General features: G+C 36.3%; 1 protein-coding gene across 1 annotated transcript; it reads left to right on the top strand.

Moving 5' to 3' along the window:
* The first annotated feature begins 460 nt into the window (after positions 1 to 460).
* anxa5a (annexin A5a) lies at positions 461 to 23,057 on the top strand. The gene is made up of 12 exons (XM_088009676.1): positions 461 to 616; positions 8,171 to 8,255; positions 10,284 to 10,378; positions 12,895 to 13,008; positions 14,852 to 14,942; positions 15,842 to 15,921; positions 16,242 to 16,292; positions 18,276 to 18,369; positions 18,832 to 18,927; positions 19,097 to 19,155; positions 19,823 to 19,945; positions 22,195 to 23,057. Exons 1-12 carry the CDS (start codon positions 461 to 463, stop codon positions 22,252 to 22,254), a joined length of 1,104 nt encoding a protein of 367 aa, XP_087865802.1. The 3' UTR covers positions 22,255 to 23,057.
* The last annotated feature ends 1,468 nt before the right edge of the window (positions 23,058 to 24,525 follow it).

The raw sequence follows: 24,525 nt of genomic DNA, 5'->3' as shown, positions 1-24,525 counted from the left end.
TGTTCATGATCTTCCCAGTTGCAAATCTAATTACTCTAGGCTGGAATCTGATTTAAAAAAATGTGGTTTGCCTTTTTGCTGCCTCCCGCTCAGTGACTTCCTCTCTGAAAGGGAGCTAAAGGCAGCCAATGGCATTGAATTCACCTCACTCTCTCACCCTCATGATAAATAGGGAGGCTGGCTTTATGCACAGCATCTGACAGAGGGGAAGCAGAGCCCAGCTGCAGAGGATTCTTATCTTGCAAGAATGGACAGCTGAAATGCTCTGCACTCAACAGGTCTGCTTTACAAGCATGATACTGACTGACTGGGATACAGCCATGAAAAGCATTGGATTATACCAAACTATGAGGTACTTTTCCTGAACAATGACTACAGCACAGCATCTGAGGAGACCCAAGTGTGGCTGAAGACCTGGTTCTGAAAGTGGAGCACTAGGGCAGGTTGAAGCCAGAAACCAATGCCTGCGCCCAGAACATTTCTGGTGGCATCCACCTCGCTGCCCCTGTCGCTGGGATGGGGTTGGAACCTGAGCTTGTACGTGGGGATGCTCTTTGGGCTCCTGTTGCTGATGCTGCTGCTTCTCTGGATGCTCTTCAAGCAGCTCGGGAACTCGGTGGGGAAATCGATGCTGCAGCCCGCTCGCTCTTTCAGACAGACTTGCACTGATCAAAGGTTGCAGCGTGTGCTGTGAAAGATGTGATAAAAATCTGCCAAAAACTGTGCCAGGACTTGGACTTGGAGAGCTTGAAGGTGCCTTTTCAGACTCATGTTTAAGGAGGCTGATTTGCTCTTAAACACTGCTGTTGCCTCACAAAATAAAATAAGATGTTATTTAGAAACCCTTTTGTGTATTCTTTGACAGCTTCAGGTTTACTCTTCTCAGACATATGTAGAGTCTTTATTGCATGCTTCTTAGTAATTAAAAATACAGTTGATTTTGTGCTGCAGCTATTCCTTTTCATCTCACCAGTCATCTTAGGCAGCCAAACCTAAACAACTAAATTAGTGAGTACAAGCACAAGGCAGAATTAAATCTGCATCCCTATTGATGGCTATTAAAAAGAAGCTTTTAAGGGGCAATTTGCACTCCTCTCATCTTATTGGTGAAATGCCAGAAGGATATGGAGGAGGTGTGCCACTAGCTATCCTCCACTCCCCTGTCCATGTCCTTGTCCACGCCAGAGAACAGAGCAAATGACACTCTTGTGGGAAACGGATAACATCAACAGCAAGTGTTCACAGGTTTAACGCTGTTTGATCTCCATGCAGGATGCACTAGTGGTTGTTGTGCTGTGCACAGGTGGATCAATTGCTACAGCTGGAAATATACTCCATTAGTTTAGAGTGGCTTGATAAATGTAGCTATTAATGTGTTTTAGCTTGGGTAATTAGTTAGAGGTGGAAGACGTGTCTTTTATTTTCATGTCTGAGAGGAATCTATAGACTCCTGACCCTCAGGGAGAGAACTGCCATTATTCTGACAGCTGATTTCCCTTCTGGAACAACATAATTAGTCTAAGATTCACGGTTCATTAAGGTGATCTCTCAGGGTTGGAAACATTTCTCAAAGGCTGACATGTTTGCATTAACTCAGAGTAACAAAGTCAATTAATTCGAGGGGTTTAAGCAGTTGTTTAGTTCAATGACAGCAATCTCATAATAATTGGTGACATAAAAGGCAAACATCCAGTTTAGAAGCTGGAACAATAATCCGACTCCCTCAATTCTCAAAGCTCATATATACAGATGTGACAGTTGAGGCAATTTTCTCTTGTGACAGCTGGCAAGAAAACAACGAAGAAAATTTCCCCAAACGATTCCTGTAAACATTTTCTCCCAAGGATTTTTTTTAATAGTCTGCCAGTAAACACATCATCTCGCAGCTTTTGTCACACCAGCAACTCTTCAGGGATTCCTCTTAAACAGGTTATTTCAAAAATAACTGCTGTCAGCTTATCTGCTGCCTTCAGCAGACCTGCAGATTAAAGATGTATGGCATGCTTGGATGCATGTTTTCAAACCGGGCTCTCTCACTTCAACTTATCCTCTAACTAAACATTCTGATGCTAGATGTTTCATTTCTTTTATATAATTCAAAGAGCTTAGAAAAATGAAAAGCTAAGATGCTGTGGGACTATATATATATATATATATATATATATATATATATATATATATATATATATATATATATATATATAGTCCCACAGCATCTTATATAGCATATATATATATATATATATATATATGGCTTCTGTGGACAATACCATTGATTTCAGATTATCAACAACTTCTGCCAAAACTACACAATTCAACAGTTAAAAATAACCTAGATGAGGAAATTACTTTAGAGATAAAGGAAAAACAACATTATATTCAAACTTATAATACCGATGCTGATGCATAGGCATCACACGTTTTAGCCGTGCAACTGGATTATTTTCCAAAGGCAGACAAATGTTGCATTTTATAGTTTTTGACGAAAGTAAGAGAGAGCACTGGACAAATTATTAGAAATGTCATTTGAATAATATTAAACATTATATCAGTAACAAGCACTGCAAACAAGTATCAAACACATCAATATTGCTCTTTCCTATGTAGTTTTAATGGGGGTATTGACATGAAATTTAAACCAGGCATCTGTAACAACAAAGAGACCAAGAAATTTATTAGAATCAGTTCATAAATTAATTTATGTTCACTAAAGTGGAATGTAAGGTAAAAAAACAACTAAACAAATGTAGGTAAGCAGCTAAAAAAAGGAAGAGAAAGTTGAGGGGAAAAAAACTGCAATCAGTAATTATTTAGAGAGCAATTTTACCGCCTGTCAGTGCAAATGGCATCGCATGGTTTAAACCTAGCAGACGGCTTATAGAAAGGTTTCATTACCAAGGTGTCACACAAGAAGCATCTCAAGACTGGTAAAGTGATGTCTCTGGACCTTTGCAACCTTATTGATGCAAAACATGCTTTTGGGTGTAAGCATGTTTCTGAAGGTGTGCATCTCCCACTAACCACCACTGGAATCATAATCATAAAGTGGAAAGAAGACTGTGTCACCCAAAACCAGCTTCCACTAAGAGATCTCTCACAGTGGAGTTGAAAGAAGAATTTTTAGAATTGTCCAAGCGACTCCATGTACTTACAAAGAGCTTCAGGAAGACTTTGAAACAGCAGGTAGTTTTTCATGAAAGCAAATAATGCATTCAGCCACCATGACCTCTATTTCCACTGCCTAAGAAAAACATGTTGGAGCTCAATTATGGAATTAAAGCTAGCATTTTGCTGAGCCAATAAAATACTTCAAAATGCAGTCAGGTGAGCTGGGAAAAAAATCAAACTCTTTTTATGCTAACCAGAATGTTTGGATCAGAAAATGCATGGACACACCCCTAAAATCACCATGCCAACGAAGAAATTTGGTGGCAGAAACATTATGATGTGGGGTTATTTTTTAGCAGTGCAAACTGATATTTAATTGAGAGATAGTGCATAAAGAAATGTTCTTAGATACTGTTGATAATAATTTGGAGCTGAAATGTGGCTACATGTTTGACCCCAAACACACGCCAAAGAAATTTCCCAGTTGGTTTCAGAGAAAGTAAGAGGAAACTCTTGCGAATTCAACCAAATCCAATAACTGCAACAGGATCAGGGTACTTCCAGGTAATTCTAAAGCCAAGGAAAGGGCTCAGATTTCCAGTTCATCAAGGTGCTGAGCTGATGAACTCAGCTCAGCTCCTGATGAGTTTAAGCCCTTTTATTTGACACTTCATGCACAGTTTACATCAGGCAGCTGTTTTCATCCGAGAGGGAAACTTTCCAAAAATACTTAAGAGTATTAAGAGTTTTAGATTGACAAAATAAATTAAAATTAAGAGGCTGATGACGAGAAAGAATTTTTCTGTGAAAAAGTAATTTATTCACTATGACTGATAGAAAGAACTCTTCACATTGATAGTGGTAACAGTTAAGGTCATTTGCATGGGTTGAGGTCTACTTAACCAGTAAGAGAGAACCAGGTAACATTCGTTGACATGGAGCCTGCTCTCTGCTCAAAGAAGGTGGCAAACAGAGGCCATAAGTGGCAGCTGGGGAGCCATTTTGACTGATGATGGTGGTTATTGTTTGTCAGTCAACACCGGACAAATGGACCTGCCTGCAAGCAGCAGTGTTACCCAGCTGTTGAACACAGAAGCGTTCATGAAAACACTCTAGTGTTGTTTTGATACAGAAATTTTAGGAAAGTAAAACCAATCAGGCGTTTTTAAGCTTCTGTCCTTGAATTGTTTCTGAATAGCTGCTTTTTTTCTCCAAGTAGAACAAAATTCATTTTGGCTCATGAGAAAAACACTTGAAAAAGCAGTTTAAGGATGTCACCTTGGTGATATTTATGTTAGGGATTCATTAAAAATGAATTTTAACAACTTCTGGGAACTGTTAAAATTTGCTTTGCTTCAAATCTCAGTTAATCACACATTGATTAGTTAAATTATAAGGTTCAAATGTTTCACAAAAAAATAGTTGATTTCAATTTTTCATGTCAAAGTCTAAACATCAGAACAAAAGAATGCATTTTGTCTGAAATCAGTTTGGTTTATTTCCGTTTTTCTCAGTCTCTGTGGTGCGTTTTCCACATCCCCACTAACATTTGCACAACTGCTATTGCATTTCACAAAATAATTAAAAGAAATTGCAAAACCTAGTTGATAACCAGCAAAAACATGTCACTTGATCTAAATGATAGTTCATCCTACATTTTGCAGTTTGTAATTGTTTCGAGAAGAGTACTAGCTGTTGTGCAAATGTTTATGGTGGTGTGAGATATAGATGTGCAGTGCCCAGAGAGTAGCTTGTCATCCATTGATGTTGTCCAGATAGCAGTCCAGAGACCAAATCTCCATAAAATGGAGAGATTTTATGTAAAAAAAAAAAAAAAAATCTCTCCGTAGGATCTAATATGCTTGTTAGCCATAGCTTACTTGTTTATTGTGATTAAAGGAAATTGGTTTCATGTCAGTCTGGGAGTATGTGATATAAAACGATGCGCTCTGTTACCGGATCACCTCCCAGATGGTGTTCACACTCTCATCGTCTCACAAGCCCTCACTTTAATTAAGGTTTGCTGGAAAGGAGATGGCAACCAGGATATATGAGCTATCACTGTGCTGTGCTGGGCTCTCTGGTCCCATCAGGAACCTTCTGTTTCGGTCCTGTTTGCTTTAACACACGTTTACCTGCCTGATACGATGTCAAAAAAGTAAATCATATTTAGGGAAAATGAGAAATAGCACCAAAGTAATGACACATTGGTGATTTATTATTCAAAATATCAACAACTTCTCTTGGACTCTCATCCATCACAATGAAAATAATTATGGAATATGAGATTGACCCCCTCTAGACATTTGCTTGGGCTCTGAAGCTCCACTTCTATTCTGTAAGCATAGATTTTACATATTACCCTACAAATAAGGCTTTTACAGACAAAATACATTTCCAAAATATTTTAACATTTGAAATTAGTTTGACATGTTTGGGTAAAATACACAAAACATGTATTCAATAGTGCTAGTTCACTGTATCTGAATTTTGATAGTATTTCATAATGTTTTTGATAATAAGTCACTGATTGAACTCATATTAGGAATGTTAGTTTGGTAGGGCTTAGCCCCAAACATAATCAGGAAAGAAACAAACACTCATTCCAGTTGATGGTGTTTTTCTGTCATTTATGGTCATTATGTCCCCATCCAAACATTACATCTTGTCTTGGCGTTTCCCCATCCTTTTTGTGTCTTGTTATTCTACATTTACTTCTTATATCACTAAAAAGCAAGACATTACTTAAAAAGCTCTTAAGCTGAGCCATGCTTGGTGTGAAGTTTGTCAGACAAAGAAACATTTATGGTGTGTCTCTGGGGAATGAAGGCATTTGTTTAGGTGGATGCATGTGGTCATTATCTCTTGTTTCACTGATGTGGAGTGAAATGCAACACTTCCAGCAGATGAGGTGAGTGCCTCTTGCATGCTTTCTAAGTTGAGGAGGAGCTTTAAAGACCATAATAATAATAAAGAGCTCACCTGAGCCACAGATCAGCTGTGAGGAGAGGAAGACACAAAGCTGTTGGTAAGAACAGAAACCTGTTTAGCTATTTTTCATCAAAATTGTTGTTGAATCAATTGTGTTTAGGCATGATAACTCACCAGGACGAAGTTTAACCTGTGTGTTTTTTTTTTTTTTGCCTTTCAGTTTAAATCATCCATCCGAGTAAGATGGTAAGTGCTGTTTGCAGTTGTTTTATGTTTTGACTGAAAACAATAAAAATGTTTCTTTAGTAGCACCAGCTTACAGCAATAACTTCTGTTTTACCCAAGATCTAAGATTAGGTGTGGTGTGTTGAAGTCACACAACTGGGCTAACCTTTATGTTTGACTAATGAACTACATGTTGCCTCTGAAAGGTCGTTGCCTAATCACCTAAATGGCTCTGACACTTCAGGGTCTTCCTCATTTCCTCATTCAGAAACACAAACTTTTTTCTTTCTAACCCTGAAAGCCTGATCAGTTCTCCAGTTTCTTTTTAATTGGCTACTATTGTACCGTATATGTACAGATACACTATCTTTTAGTTGATCCCTATTTCACAGTTAGAACTTTCCACAAAGAGGTGCTCATTACTAAAACAGGAGTTTTAGTTTCCTGCTGTATACTTACATAGCAGAATAGAGAAAAGGAACACCTAAATCTGATACACTTGATTTAAGCTGTTGAGACACCTTAGACTGTCTGATGAGGATAAGTACCAAGAACTTAGTTTCAGCTGATGACATCAGTCTAATTTGTACCATATTCAATTACATGTTTATGGAAACACTATGGGCACAATGGACTGAAGTTTACAGTTACAGTTTTGAGACAATGCTGCCCGGTAGCATTTTGGTTGACAAAGAAGTAGTTTAGTTCTATAGTAAGCATGGAAATTATACAACATTTTAACCCTAATCTGTATTCAGATCAGTTTCATGTCTGAATAGTTCATTGTGTGGTTTATGTTATAGCCTTTTTGGTTCTTATAGGTGTGGTGTTACAATGATTAATCTTAAAACCAAGACATTTTGCCAATGTTTTGGTAAGATGACCATAAACAGAACCCTGACTGCGAGGGATAGGAGACTATATTTTCTACTTAGTCCTTCAATTTTTTGATTGATGCTGCAGCTGAGGAAAATGTTTTATTGCTCTTCATGTAAATACATTTTTTTTCTGGTCAACACTTTTGAATACAACAGAGTACATTTTTAACACCCACATGACAGAGCTAAAGGTCGAGACCTCAAACTCGATGAGTAATGGGAAGTTTAAGGAAACACCATCAATGGTTTTAAAACTTATGACAGCTTTGATGGCCATTGTTAGTGATTAATAGAGCAGCTGCCGAGTTATTTGCAATCATATTCAGCACATTAATTCTTTTTGCAGCAGCAAAGTAAAGCATTTCTGTGGGACAATTATTATTTCCAGCAAGACAAATTGTTTCAAAAGCCATTCAGGCCTAAAGTGTTTGCTCTAATGATTGTTTGCATCATATTTAACACTTGGTGGGTGTTTCTGATTTAAAACAAAATAACACTTAAATTTTTCAGGGAAAAAAGAAAATCACAGAGTATGAACATGAGTACATATATATGTATATATATATATATATATATATATATATATATATATATATATATATATATATATATATATATATATATATATATATATATATAGATCTATCTATATGGGATAGATAGATCCCATATCTATCATATGAGATCTATCTATCCCATATGATAGATCATATGGGACCCATATGATCTATCTATAGATATCTATCTATCTATCTATCTATATATATATATATATATATATATATATATATATATATATATATATATATATATATATATATATATATACGTATATCTATATCTATATATATACGTATATATATATATATATATATATATATATATATATATATATATATATATATATATATATATATATATATATATATATATATATATATATATATATAGATATAGATATAGATATATATACATAGAGAGAGAGTTTGGAAATAATGTTTATCCTTTTTCCCTGCTTCTGTCTGCAGGACTACAGAGGCAGTGTTAGACCTTTTGTTCATTTCAATGCAAAACATGATGCTGAAATTCTTCATAAATCCATGAAAGGAATTGGTAAGCATGCTAAATGGGGGAAATACTTAAATTAAAAAAAACTTTTCTGTAAACATAATTTTATTTAATACAGAATGATTTAAAATACAATATCCACAAAGACTACAGTAATAACAGTAAATTTTGCAGCTCACACTTTAGTTCATTAATTGAAGATTTATATTGTGATTTTTGCAGTGAGGCTGTGAAGTACAAAAGTAATAAACTGCAGTAGAAAACAACTTATTGTGATAGTAGCTGTCATTCAAAATAAAATTTACATCAGCATTCAAATACACATTGAAGCTTTGCTCCAGCTCTGACCAGCATTACTATTTTGATGTATCGTCACATTCCTTCCAACAACTGTAATATCAGAACAGCTTATTTTATGTCCTATAAAGCAGAAACTATACAAGTTATATAATCAGTGCTTTACTAAAGTTTAACTATGCAACAGAAATACAGCTGCCAACATGAACACCAATTAGATTTCCTGCACAAACATGTGGCTGTCACCTTAATTAATAATAATAATTAAAAAATCTAAAATGTTCTTTCTTATAATTTTGGCATTTGGCAAATACAAATAATTTTGGAAATCCCAACTAATCTAAAACAGAAAAAGTTTGGTCTGATTTAATATCAGACAGTGGAGAAAAAGGTTTAACCATCATTTTATAGCATGTAAATATCTGGTGTCAAATGAAGCTTGAAAGGACTTCCAGGTCCCTCATAAAATAGTATGTAGTAAATGGACAAACCCATATGGGCCACCACCATATAGGGCCCATGTAGGGCCCATGTGGGCTGTGGCCCTACATGGGCAAACCCATGTGGGGCCATTGTGGAACCCGCGGACAAACCCATATGGGACCCATATGATCTGTCCTCCTTTTTCCCACATGGGGCCCACCTAGACATGCTGGCAGCTGCTACAGGCAGAAAGGAAGTTAGATATTCACATACAATCACATTGTAGCTGCAGTCACTTTTTCACAGTTTGACTCAGATATAGATAAAAATAAATAAAAAAACACTCAGTTAAAGCTATTTGCTGGTCAGTGAATCAACAAAATCAATGGACATCAGCAGATGTTTTGTACTGACAAAGGACAGTTTAAAAGTGAAAGAGAAATAATTTCCTCACCCGACAAACTTCATCATGAGAAACTACACCTGCAGTCACGTTGGTGGCTTGGCTGTTGGCCCCCTGTTCCTGTCATGGCATCAGCATGAACTGTGTTTATCCTTTCCTCAAGTTTATAATCCTTTGGTTGGTGAGAAATATAGGACTTTCTCTCCCACGTTTCTTGTATTATAATCCCATCCATTCAACATCTTTCTAAGCCAAATATGTCGAATCAAGATAAAAGTGTTTCCTTTGTGTAACAATACTGCGTCAGATGCCAGGGATCCATGTCACACATTATTACCAATATGTGCTCATCACTTCCTGTTTTTTAAGAGAGGTGAAGCTACAGATGTTGTTTTGTTGTCAGGAAGTGTTTTTAGAAAGGGTTATTATAATTCATTTATGTTTTATAAATTTGCCCTTTAATCAAGTGCACCTGATTAGCAGTTATTACAGAGGTATCATTAGGAGGGTGACTTATAGTTAGCATTAGTTACCAGCTTGGCTTTTGAGGAAGCCATGTTGTGATTGTTCATATTGTATTTTCTCTGTTGAAGCAGGTAAGGTTAATCTGAATCTTTGTGTTATGGATAACCTTGGAATAGGAACCTTTTACTGACTGGTGGGAGTCCATGTTTGCTTGGAGATGGAAAATTATTTCTCCAAAACCATTAGACTCACCCACTATTAAAATCAACTCTATTTGGAGCATCTGAGCACACAAATACTATATGTGTTGAAATGGAGCAAAATATGTAGTTTGTGACTGATAATTGGCCCCATTTTCAAATATAAATTATTTAAGCACAAAATAAATGCATAACTTGTAATTAATTTGTTTTACTACTATTATACATCAAAACACAGTGTCCAGAGTTTTTACAATAAATGTATTTCATGAAACTGTGTTGCAGGTACAGATGAAGATGCCATTCTCATGGTTCTATCCGCCCGCAGCAATGATCAACGTCAGCAGATTAAAGCAGCTTATAAAAAAGCCTATGGGAAGGTGAGTTCTGGAAAGTTAAATGGAAAACTAGCAGCAACTGGCTGTCACTAACCTAAAATATAGAGATAATGTTTTACTCCCAGGATGAACCTAGAAGGGAACATGTTTATACACTACTTAAAAAAATGAATATAGAAACATTCGTAAAGAAAAAAAAAAGGGTAACACTTTATTTGAAGGGGTGTGCATAAGACTGACATGACACTGTCATAAACATGACATAACACCTGTCATGAACATAAATAAGTCTTTATGAGTGTTTATGACATTTGTCATGAAGTGTCATTCGGTAAATAATTACACTTTTAATGCAAAGTTGCTCGAAAAGTTGCATTGAAAGTCCATTAAAAATGCCAACTTTGCATTAAATTATCATAATTTACAAAATCATGCAAAGTTGCCACTTTTAATGGACTTTTAATGCAACTTTTAGAGCAACTTTGCATTAAAAGTGTCATTAATTATCGAATGACACTTCATGACAACTGTCATAAACATTCATAAAGACTTCTTTATGTTCATGGCAGGTGTTATGTCATGTTTATGACAGTGTCATGTCAGTCTTATGCACACCCCTTCAAATAAAGTGTTACCAAAAAAAGCTTCTAAGAACCAAGTGTAAGTCAAATTATAATTTAAAACCTCAAAGTTGATTTTTTTATATCTCTGTTTAGATCCATATTTTTAAGCGACTCAACATAATTCAAAATCTGCCCAAAATAGTTACATTTTTGCTCATTTGGGATTTATTTGCACCCTTCCCTGAAGTTATTCTTACTCTATTTAATTTTATGTCCTGCATAAATTACTTTGTCCATGTTAATTAAAAAGAGACACATGCTGCGTGGAGCAAGATAGTCGACACAGACATGTTTTTCTGATATGTATGTAGTTCTAATTAAAAAAGGATTTTCTCAAAACAATGAGCAGTGACCGAGGATGAAGGTGCACTCATGCATGTTGTGTTGTCATATCAGTGATAATAAAAATGTGAAAAAGCCTTGACTCAATGTTTAGAGCCAAATCCCTAATAACTTCCAGCAATGTCCACAACAAAAGTTTAATGCCTGTTCACCTATCATTTCAGAAAAAAAACAACAACATTTAGGTAAAGTAGTCTCCATAGAGCAGAAAGCTGCACAGATTGTTATAATGAAACTTGGACATTTCATGCTTTAATGCTCCTCCTGTTCTGTCTCACTGTCAGTTTGTTTTATGGCCACCTGTGGAGGTTATTACTGGTTCCCTACCAAAGATAATCACTGCCTCAAGTATAAGTAGAGAAAACAGAATACAAAGATACATGAGAAAATTGCAAAGTACCCCCCAGAATATCTTTGAATATTACAGCATTATATCAAGCGAGGCCCTGAAAAAGTCATTTTTGTTTTCAGCACTATTTCAGAGCACCTTTATTTCGTGATATAAGAATCAATGGCGGCCCTATGCTGGTCATTTGGAAGAAATATATCTAAAGCCAGAATTTACAAATAAACAAATTAAAAAGTACATGTTTTTTTTTTTTTTTTTACTTTTCAAAGATATGGTCCAGACAAATGATAAAATGAAAGATATAACTATCTAGTGTAATGAATGATTATTTGTAGGCAGATTTGGGTTCTAAATTTGACATTTAAGTTGTTAAGCAATTAAAGTATCATTCAAGTATTTTATGATAAATAACTATTTGCCGAAGAACAGTCTGAGGACAGACATGTCTGTGAACCTGGGTGGAAGGTTAGTTCCTCTAGTAATGAGTTATTTTGTGGATCAGCTCAGGAAACAGACTTTGCACCTGCAGCTAAAGAGGGAAGAGCTGAACAGATTCTTGGGGAAAGGTTATTATGTGATTATTTTTGTTTAAATCTTTGTATTCCATCCATCCATCCATCCATCCATCCATCCATCCATCCATCCATCCATCCATCCATCCATCCATCCATCCATCCATCCATCCATCCATCCATCCATCCATCCATCCATCCATCCATCCATCCATCCATCCATCCATCCATTTTCTGTACACCCTTCTCCCTAGTGGGGTCGGGAGGTGCTGGTGCCTATCTCCAGCGAGATATTTTGGGCGAGAGGCGGGGTCACCCTGGACAGGTCGCCAGTCTGTCGCAGTTTGTATTCAATAAATATGATTAATTTTACCTTGCTGACTCTTTTTGTGCTGGTTTAATCCTGATCTAGGGGAAGTTTACTGTTCTTAACACTAGCTATCTAACTAACTATCTTCTGTTAAGCTAACTGTCTGGCGACATAGATAGCTACAGAATTGTTACACAGTAACTGTGATGAGTAAAATCTGGTTTATATTTTCATATCTTTGACATATGAGTGACCCTCAGTTCTCTTTTTTTCCAAGTACCGTCTAGACTTTTAATTTGATTATTTCAACCTGCATCACTCATTTTGCCAGGATGACTAATACATGGTGGGTGTAGATTTCTACACAAATACATTTATTAATGATTCTGGTCGTCTTGTTATTATTCATTCTGTGGCGGCAGGACTTAGTCAGTGCACTGAAATCGGAGCTCGGTGGGCTGTTTGAGAACCTGATTGTGGCATTGATGACACCGCCTGTCTTATATGATGCTACTCTGCTGCACAAGGCTGTGAAGGTAACTAAGAAAACTTTTCCTGAAATGCTTCAATTTGTCCAGGTTTCTGGTCTCATGTGCAAATTATTCTGAATTCCCAGACCAGGTAATTTGACATTAAATTTCAACATATAACTCCCTCTTTTTGTGTTCATTATTAACAAAAGGAACTAGTCTAATCTCATGAAAATTACATTAAGGTGATTTTTTTCCCCTCATAAAAAAATCTATTCTGTCTTAAAAATTGATTAGATGTAATTCTAAACCTTTGGCTCATTTAGGATGCACTGACTTATGAATGGGCAAATTGGTTCACATCTCCATCTCCATTGGTCGTCTGGTAGCAGCTGCTCTCCTTCATACAGCAGAAATACTGAGCAGATGTGCTGCTGCAGTAATTCAGTCATAAATGTTTAAAAATAAGCACAATTTCGGAGGAGGAAAGAGGAGGGATTTGAAGTGTATGTCAGCTCTTTTAAAGGTTAAAATATAAGCACAACACTTGGTGTTTTTACAATAATTCAGCTGTTCTGTATTGATACTTTCCAAGCAACAAACGTTTTTATTCAACAGTCTCTTGATTTCCTCTTTCTTTATATTTTTACAGTGTCTTAAAGTGGTTTTGACCAAAGATGTCCAGGCTTTTTGAAAGTCCTTGAAGGTTTTTCTTTGGACTGTGGCAGTATTTATTTATTTATTTATTTATTTATTTATTTATTTATTTATTGTCTACTAATGCAAAACAACATTCAAAATCCAATTGAAAAATACTTTATTCATCTCAAAGGGAAACTAAACAATGTTGTAACTCGTATTATCCAAACTGGTTGCTATTTCAGAATATACCATATAACTTATTAACATTTTGACTAATGTTCCAGAAAATTGTGATCTTCAAATAGCTATAAACACCTGTCTTATAATTAATTGTCATTGTAATTTTAGTTATTACTGCATTATTGAAACAATCAGAGACAGATCACTCATAAATAATAGAAAATCAATTTGGGTTTAATGGAGGCTTTTCTACAGTCAGTTAAGTCAGTTCAGTTCATCACAACAACTCGTAGCTCTGAAAAGCAGCCTGTGTAATTTCAGGGAGGTAGTTAACAGCAATCAGTCTTTCGGAGTAATCATCCCTTAAAATCCTCAGATCCTTTAATATTCATCGGAATGTGTTCATTTAAATTTAAGCCTTTTCAGCAACAAATGATCATAAAGCAAAATCACAGTAACATAAAAATAACTAAGTCAGCAAATTATTCCTGTTAATAATGTGGCACACAAACCAAAAAAGAGTGATTTTGAAAATATGCACTCTTCTATAAATCCCTTTGCTGTTGTTTTTGTCCTTCCTTGTTTTCATTATATCACATTCATTATGTTGCTTATGGTCAGATCTGCAAATAATTATAAATATTGGAACAGCTTGCATTAAAAAATCAGAAGAAAAAGATCTTCCTGCAGTGGGTCTTTTTCATACCTTTTTTAATATGCTTCTTGTTCTCCACAATGAAAATCATCTGTCATGATGTGTCATGTTAATGCAATGGATGGCCTTTCATTTCTCTATCTATCTGCTTTGGATCTAGGTTGGAACTGTTTTTTTTCTTTAGCGCTCCACATCACCATCTTAATGTATTTTCATATTTAACATTAAAGCTGAATGTTTTCTTTGGTTTTCTTCTGAAACAAATAAAAACATAAAACATTTACTGATTTTCAGCTTGAAGACATTTAGAAACATTTCTCCTTTTTAGATCCCTCTGAAGTCTGATAAAAATAAAAAAAAAGTGTTGTCTGATGCATATTTATATTGTTTCATACTGAGCTCCAGTATTCATGCACTCTGTTTGCTTCCCAGGGTGCAGGGACTGATGATCAGGTACTGATTGAGATCTTGGCCTCCAGGACTGGTGATCAGATTAAAGATATCAGCAAAGTCTACAAGAAAGGTGATGCAATGAGGCAGACCAGAACAGAGAAATTATGATTACTGGAACTGCAGCCAGGGAGTGGAAACCATGATGGATTTCACCCCAGAAACATGAAACCAGTTTTGTGAAATCCCCATGATAGACTTGAAAACAGTCTTTAAACTGGTTTAAATAGTTTAAATCATCTAAGGATGAGATTTAGGTAGGTTTAACCTGTCTGTCACTAGAGGACCCAAATTTGGGTCCTCTCGTGACAGGGGTGTCAAACTCCAGTCCTCAAGGGCCTCTGTCCTGCAACTTTTAGATGTGCCTCTGCTGCACCACACCTGAAAAGAATAATTAGGTCATTAGCAAGGCTCAGGAGAACCGATCTACACAGGGAGGAGGTAATTAAGCCATTTCATTCCACTGTTTTTTACCTGTGGCACATCTAAACACTGCAGGACAGCGGCCCTTGAGGACTGGAGTTTGACACCCCTGTCATTGTGAATGACAACCTGAGACGAACAGGTTAAGTGGGATTGAGTTTAATTCTTGAATGATGCCAAGTAAGTCTGCATATAAATAAAGAGGAAGGTTTTACCTTCAGCCCAGTAAGAACCCAGATTTTAATCTCTTGCATCATCCTCTCCTTCTACATTTTTACTGTGTTATTCAGATGAAAGAGACCAAATTCTGATGCCACAGATTAGAGCTGGTCAACACAATCCTTTTCACATAACATGGAAAAAAGGTCCAAAGCCAAATAGCCGTATTTCTCTGATCTGGAAAAAGAGACATTCCTGCTAATCAGTTAATCAAATCATTCCTGTTGTAGCTGTCCTTGGAAGATAGACAACAATCGATTGCATCCATAAGCAACCATAATGCTGGGAGTCTAAGCTTCCTTTTGTTTCTTTTTCTCATTTTTCCTCCAGAGTTTGGTGGCAAACTGGAGAAGGATATCAGCAGTGACACCGGAGGGAGCTACGGGAGACTGTTGGTGATCCTGCTGCAGGTAGAGAGCGGACCGCCTGGGAAGACTTTCCTGTCATGATAATGAGAGTCTCTGGTGATCTCATTACAAAGTCATGAGAGCTTTAAGTCTGAAGTTGAGAGGTGACTGGTAGATGTGTTTTTTTGTTTTTTTTACTAGTGACAGTAAGGTAATCCCACAGTTCTGGGACCTTCTCAGGATAATTTCATCTTCCCGGGTTAGGTTCAGTAGCACCCTGAGTTCATCCACACTGACCTACTTTTGATTCTGTTTCTCACCTTGTCTCTCTGCTTCTGCACCTGCCTGTCCTCTTACATTTCTACTGCTGTTGGCTCTCCAAGGGGAGCAGGGAGGAGGGAGTGGAAGAGGATAAAATTGAAAATGATGCCAAGGTAAGAAAATACTAACATTTACATCTGCAAGCAAACTAAAAATGCATGAAGAAATGCATTGAATATTGATTGTTTTGGTTATTATCAAACAGTTTTCACATTTTGCACCAATTTTGCTTCAAAACACATATATTATAAATGAGAAATATTCAGATTTTCAAACTGAACTAATGTATTTGAATTGGTATTATCTCCAAAAACAAAAGAAATATGTAAACTTCTACATGACTGTAAATAAAAATTAGATTTAAATATTGAAAGATCTCTTCATCACTCAGACCCAATTTCAGCTTTTACTATATCAAGTAAGCACAGAGTAGTTATGACAACAACAAAAAGAAATGCATTGTTGTATCCATGTGATTTCAATGGGACTGTATCAACAGTGTTTACTAATCTAATGCTCTTCATTAACTAATCATTATCAGTGTGATCACCTTTGTTTTGGCAGTTTGTAGTTCTGGAGCATACATGGTAATAACAATGTGGTGAAGGTAACAGTTTCCAAAAAGATCTACAGTGAGATAGACTGTTCATAACATTTTAAACATTTAAGACAGTGAAACAGCAGACCAACGGCGAGGTCAGATAACACACTGCCCGAAGATATTTCAAGAGATCCCAAGAGCTCCATTCTAGACTGTACAAGCCTCAGTTAGGAATTAAATGTTTACAGACCTGACATGACAATTGTAGGAAGATGATTGAGGAAAAATAACAAATCTGGAGCTTTGGAAAGTCGCTCTTTTATGTACTACCGTGTTCTTTGACCAGATTAGAAGAAAACATGGATGTCTGGCCCTCATGCTCAGCACCATGTTAGGAGAAAACCAAACAGAACATGTCAGCACACACATCTCATACCAACACAGTGGAGAGATGATGACTCAAGCTTTCTTTTACCTGCAGGTCCTGGGCATTTTGCAGTCATTGAATTTACCATTAAGTAATCTGGACATAAAAGTATTCTCCAGCCAAATTATGAGATAATCATAAACAGTATGTTGGATTAGAAGGCCAAAAAAACAGCAGTAAATCTGAAGCAGACAGGCAGAAACATGAAATAATCAGTGTTTAATTTTTCGCTGTACATAAAAGATAGAGAGGGACAACTAACTCTTCCTCCATATGCTGCGCCTCTTCTTGCATCACTACAGAACATTAGTTTTAAACACATTGAGCTGCATAATCGTCCTTTATAGATGGACTACTCCTCTCATTTGCACTTTACTACTCCGATAATAGAAAGCTATTAAGCTCTATGACAACACAAATTGCAAGAAGAGACTCCCCGGACCTGCTGGGAATTTAAGAGTCACCTCCACATTCATTTGGTGACAGTTTTTACGTCCTGTAACAAGCAGCACAAACAGCTTTGAAAGGTGAAAATGCAGAGGTGCATTCTAAGCAACAATCTAGAGGACAAGTAAATTAAAGGTTAATTTAAATTCCATAATCTTCTTTGCCAACATGTTTTTCTCTGAGCTTGTAGAGCAGCTAAAAGCAAATCTGTATTTGTCTATAGAGCAGCCTCGATCAAAATGACAGAGTATTAACCTTTGGTAAGAGAAGATCTACTTTAAAAGTCATTTTTCTAATATGAAGCAATGAAATAGGATCCAACACATAAAACCTTTTCATAATGTGTCTGTAAGAACATCACAATCAGCTTTTTTTAACTAAACCATTCAGTGATCACTTCAGGAGAAAATTACAAGGTTCAATGCGTTTATCAAATGATCATGGTAATTTGTCATTTCCTAAAATGTGAGTTGTATGAGAGGAAAAATTGAGAAACTATCATTTAGCTGCCGAGAAATAAGCCTAAGTTTAAGAATTTCTCTGTAACAGCAGAGAAGAAAGTGAAACACACTTATCCTCGGGTGTTTCTTGTCAATGTGAAGCCCTTCATTACTGCTGTCACACCGGCTCTGCCAGGTGGCTGCATATGTGTGAACACAGGTGTGTGCTCTGCCATTACAGGACCTGTATGCCGCCGGTGAGGGGAAGTTTGGCACAGATGAGGAAAAATTCATCACAATTCTTGGCAACAGGAGCTCTGAGCATCTCCAGAAAGGTGAGGTTTGGCCATGGCATCATAATATCAGAATGCTCACTCGATGGTTGTTGCCCTTTGATAAGCAAGGTGGCCCAAATCCCCAGATCTCAGCAACAACACAGCACAGATCCAGGTATTATAGTGGTGAAATGCACAACAGCCTCAACCTCAGCAGCTCTCCTTTGGGGCAAATATTGTTTACTGGAGTTGCAGGTCACAGAGGTGAGGCAGGTGGTGAAAGTTTGAGTGGTAACGAGTCAATCTGAGGTTATAAAGTTAGTTAGGTATGAAATGGATGAGTTTGGATAGCAGAAAACTCTGTTGAGCTTTCACTTTTTTTTCACTATTAAGAGGTTTAAAGTCGGAACATTGTACAAACATTTGAGCCTGGAAAACCTATATTGGAAAGGCTTCAAAATATTTTCATTTTCACTTAAACTTCAATGTTTTCCTTTTGAGTAAAACATGTAACTTTGTTAGTTTTTGATGCGTACAAGAAGATCTCTGGCTCTGACATAGAGGACAGCATTAAAGGCGAGACCACTGGGAACCTGGAAGACTTACTGCTCGCTGTAGGTAAGAACCACTTTTTCTGTCTGTTTCCAGATCCAATGACAAAGACCAGTACTCCCTCTTAGTTTTATGATTCTGGCAGACATATTTTAGCAACATTTAGACTTGACAGTTTAACACAATTTCATCTTAACACTTTTTAAATTAAATCTCTTGTTCATTTTCTCCACAGTGAAATGTGCCAGAAATGTACCCGGATTTTTTGCTGAGAGCCTCTATAACTCCATGAGGGTGGGTACCGATATTCCATCCACACACTGCAAAAATAAAATATCTCTTCCACATTGGGAATCTAAAGGACCAGTTGCAAATTAAATAGTAGAATAAATAACACTAGTATTTTCTTCCACTCTCATTGCTGGTCAACCTTTCTGTCCAACTCTCCACAAGAAAATAAAGGTTCCTAAACCCTGCGTATATCAGGGGTCCAATGTAATACTGTGTAACGTCATAAGCTATTGCTAACATCTGTATATTATCTCTCCAACTTATCAGACTTTCTTTTATTCCCTTGAAATTGTCTTGATTGGGCTTTCTCAATATCTTTTAAAGTTTTTTCTTTGAATATTGGCCACTTCCTCCCCCACTTAAGTTGCTTTTGAAGTGTAGTCACAAGCCTTTAGTATCCCCAGTTTTTATGTGCAACTTGGAGGTGTGTGTAAGAGGCCTGGGCATGGCATGACATTTTTTCTTCTTAGAAAGTGGGTGATGCTTTGTTAGACAAGGAAACCACATTACTCTATTGTAGAAAAAAATAGAATATAAAGGACTGTTTATACATGAAAGATTACATTTAATTCACAAAATAAAATAAACTTGTCAGAGATTATTTTTGTAACTTTTAATAAAGGTAACTTAACTTTGAGCATCTGTTTTATTGGGTATGTTTAATGTTCAGCGGGCTGGAACTGACGATGACACCCTGATGAGGATAATGGTGTCCAGGAGCGAGGTGGACATGCTGGACATCAGAGCAAACTTCAAGAAGATGTATGGACAGTCTCTTTACACTACCATCCAGGTACAAATCGCAAGAATTCAAAACGTCGACATTATTTAGTTTTTTGATAAGCACACTAAATATTCCAGTCCCATTAGAAAAGACAGTAGGATGTAAAAATCATCCTTCCAGTTTTCACCTTGCCTACATGTACACATCCATTCCACTGCATGGAGCTGGTTGTGGTGTGGGTGTGATGCTGGTGTCACTGCTGTGATGGAGGAGGGATTGCTAATTTACTTTAAATGTCTTGTTCGCTGTGATGAGACTGCTTTCCTGCTTCTCAACACGCCGAAGTGAATTAATCTTTTCCCCTGGGACCAGATGTTCCTACAGAGAAGAATTATCACTCTCTTTCATGTGAAACTCCCAAATCTCTGAGACAGAATAGATAAATAACACATTAACGAATAACCTTTGAATAAATGGAAAAAAATGCATTCTTGATTATCATTTAATTGAATTGAAAAGCTATTATCTTTTGAGTTATCCTGTTTATAAAATCATTTTGATAATTTTTGAAAAGATATCAAAAATGCTATTTTTTTTCCAAGAAAAAAAAATGTTCTCACTCCCAGCTGGCGTTTTGTGTTAGTTATTTTATTCTTTACACTCAGTTCCCATGATTCCCTTTGACCCTCCTAATGTAATTTTAATTGTATGGCATTTTGCTGCCACATAATAAAACAGGAGGTTTATCTCTCTGAGCTGCTAAAAGTTCACACAGACATGGGTTTTACATCAGTCAATATATATATTTTACTTCACATTGTAACTTTTCATTCTCTGACTAAAAATATAACTAAGGTGGAAACTTATGATTTAATTTCTATTTTGGATCAGTAAAGTATTTTTGAATTTGAAACCAATGGCCATGATTGCAAAAAGCCAAATAGATAACTTTTATGACAACGCAAACTTTACCCAGACCAAACTGTCTGGGTATCGCAGACAATTTTATTTTTTAAAAGATGCTGGAGTTTGGGATAATATGTTTGCCTTTTATAATCAATAGAAGACAGTTTGAGCTTTCTCTTTCTCTCTCTGCTCTTCACTCCTGCCCTGCATCCATTTTTCATCCATCATTCAATCTTTTCAACTCCTCTGAGATTTGGGATTGTAGCTCAGAATAATTGTCCAAACATTGTCTTAACCCAAAAAGTTGTGAACAAAAGTCTAGAAAAGAACAAATCATAACAAACATAACAGAGCTACTCCAACATGCTGCCTCCTTATTTCGCACAATTCAAGAAATATCAAGAAGTTACTAGAATTTGTTCCAGATCTTTGCTCATTTGCTGCTTTCAATTAAATTTCTGGTAGTTTTTTATGAATTGTATAAAATGTCTGACATACATTTTCTTTGATTCTCATTTCTTATTTGTCTCCAAGATAGTTGCACAGAAAAAAATATTGTCTATTTTTTAGCCATGAGCAATATTCTGGTATGATTCCAGTTGGATATTTGATGCTTGAAGAGATCATTAAAACTGGTTGCTTTCCTGAAAGGAATCTTGGTTTGAAATATGGTTCCGTTTTTATTTTTATTTGTATTTATTTTTTTAACTGAATATGGAGGTGTTCCAGATGCTTAAACCTGTTCTATTTGTTGATGTGTGATTATTCTCTTGTTGGAAAACTAATTAGAAAATAATCTATTTTAAAAATTTACCAGTACCAAAAGCACCAAAACAATCCCTCAATTTGATGCTACCTGACATCTGTTATACTTTAGCATGCCTGAGATTTTGCAAAAGTCCTGGCGAAAGATCCTAACTGAACAATTTAAATAAATGTTATCAGTTTTGGTAAGAAAAGTGTGCAGTATCATCAATCCACCCTGGAGAAATAAGAAAATAATCAAATGATTAACCAAATTTGACATGCCATTCTTTCCCCTGATGAGTGTTTGAGCTTCTAAACCAGCAACAAAAGTTTGACAATTTTGCATAAATTACAACTCATGAAGAGCCTTTTCTGCCATGGCACGATTTTCCCCCAGATGTGAAACGGTTGTTCTGCTTCTGCCAGAAAGGACATAACCAGTTTGAGCTTGTGTGTTCTGCTGGAGGGTACATCGCCATGTGGAGAGGAGGAGCAGGATATCCAATCATGGATCCCCACACCCACACACGTCACATTAAGAGTCATTGTTACATCCAAAGTGTCTCTGGAAAAACACTGAAGGGAAATTGATCAATTCAAACACAAAAGGAAGAAGATTTTTCTGCCTGTGACTAAAAAGGGTTCCACATCTTTTCTTTTTGTAGGAGGACACAGCAGGAGACTACCAGAAGGCGCTGCTGTACCTCTGTGGTGGGAAGGATTAATCATGTTTGAGGGATGAGACTGTTCTACTCACAAGGGATTAGATATTGATCCATCTTCTTTTTCCTTTCTGACTTTACTATTGATTGAATAGTATAACAGCATATTTGCAGGATGAATGTCACATACAGTCTACTTCATACATGCATTAACAGCAGCCCTTTTTTAGTGATCAGTGTTGATGCAGACTTCAATTTAAGATGGAAAATAACAAATCTTATCCTAGATGATAAGTTAATCTAATATGGATCAGCTTCATCAAGCTCACATTCATGGCTATTGGTTACCTCTTTTATGCTTTTATTTTAGAAGTTAAATCAGCTCACAGAAAATAATACTGCTGATCAATTATTTAAGCAACATGTCCGCAGCACTGCTGCTGTCATTAATTACAAATGAGATGCTGAAATCCAAACCTGCTGTCAAGTAATCAATAAGTAATAGAAGAGCATTACACACTTGTTGGCTTAAATTAGGACCTTTTTCATGAAGGGCACATGCAGTAAGCAACCCACAGGAGACAAACGGCCGCTTCGCTGAAGCTGAACCACAGGGTGGCAGCAAAGTTCAGAATCCGCCCCTAATCTCAGCACAGTGACCCAACAGAGTTAACTCTCCACTGTAATAACATTTGTTTTTAACTTAATATGCTTATTGAAAGTATTTAAAGTTAAATAGGTCTCATTGTTCTTAAACTGTAAGAAATTGTATGGGTTTGTCACACATACCATAAATAGTTTAATGTTTCTGAATGTCTTTCTGCTTTGTTTGTCTATTTCTTCATATGTTACTGATTTTCAAATCTAATATGTATAATCTTTGTGAGCATTTAAATAAATTATGAAGCATTGCCCTACAAGTTTCCTGTAATATCCTCTGTGTTTCAGTGTTTTATAGTTCCATTATAAAGATGTGCACTATGACTTTCATCAGCTGTGGAGGATTTCACACTGCAACCAGCAGCACCAACTAATCACATGGTATCGTACCAATAGTACATTCTTGTGCAGTTTCATTAATTATTTTAATCCTCCTCAACTGAGGCTCTGTTCAAACCTCATTCGTACTCATACAAAGGCATTCATATGAACATTTAGGCCACACACACACACACACACACACACACAGTCCCTAATCTACTTTGTGTTAAAAAGTGTTGGAGTGTGTTCTCATTTATTTTCAATTTGACCGACTGAGATTTATCAGCCAATCAGGAGCTGCAGGCAGTCACACCACCTGTTACTCCACACTTTGCTGGGTCCACACAGCAACTCTAGCTTTGTTTCTAATGTTTCAGAATAAACTTTGAAGAATTTGTGGTGTACAGCAGGAACTGAGATTACTTTTTCATTAAACTTCTTAAGTGGTCAGACCAGGATTTCAAGGAAGCCATAAATTGCACAAATCCAAAGAGTAAATTTTTTCTCAAGTTTAAGCCACATTTCAAGCATCAATTCAAGACTTTAACTCTTACAGAGCAACAATTAATCAGGTTTTTAACACACTGAGCATCAACTGCAAAATAGTCATTCTCTAATTTACAAACATATTATATTAAAAGCAATAAATTTACTTAACATGGTCTTACTGTCCTTTAACAAACAAAGATGTTGCCTGGTTTTCTGCTCAGTCAGAGCCCTAATGAGAGATAACTGAAGACGAAGCCTGTAATGTCGACTCGCCATAAAAGTAAAAAGATAGAAATGTGCAGTATCAAGCACAAAAGAAGTGATTTTGCAGGCCTGTGTTGTGCAGTTATTTGAAATATCTAATACTTGTTTCATTAAACACATGGAGTCATCTGTTTAATTCCTGGAAATATCAGTTCTCTGTGTGCTGATATGTGAGTTTTGGTAAATTGTCAAGAGGTTGGCTCAAGGTCCAGGATGAGCTGAGAGGCCCACCTGGACCAGGTAAGGTTGTTTAATACTTTCCTATTTATTTTACCTTTTATATCACTGTTTTAATCTGAAAAACTTATCAGTTTTTTTAAAGGTATTTATTTTTAAATTAGAGTTAAACCCCAGGAAGCAGAAGGTTTCAAAGGCTACAAAGAGATTTAGTAGTTTCTTGTGACTGGATGTTTCATCCCAAAAAGTAATACATTTTATCTTTATTGAGTGTGAGGTGGTAAGTATTAGTCTTTCTTGTTTGTCAAACATCAGACCAACCTTTATTTATACTTAAAAACCCTCAAGTGTAGAGAATTGTTTGAAGTGAAAATAGCATAAACTACTATTCAGACATACATCCGCCTTTCTTTTAATGGACTG

This window comes from Poecilia mexicana, unplaced genomic scaffold, assembly GCF_051168715.1.
Source record: "Poecilia mexicana isolate PSO_F unplaced genomic scaffold, ASM5116871v1 scaffold_10, whole genome shotgun sequence".
Classification (NCBI taxonomy): Eukaryota; Metazoa; Chordata; class Actinopteri; order Cyprinodontiformes; family Poeciliidae; genus Poecilia; species Poecilia mexicana.
Note: the sequence above shows the minus strand (reverse complement) of the source record. Positions and strands in the feature narration are given on the sequence as shown.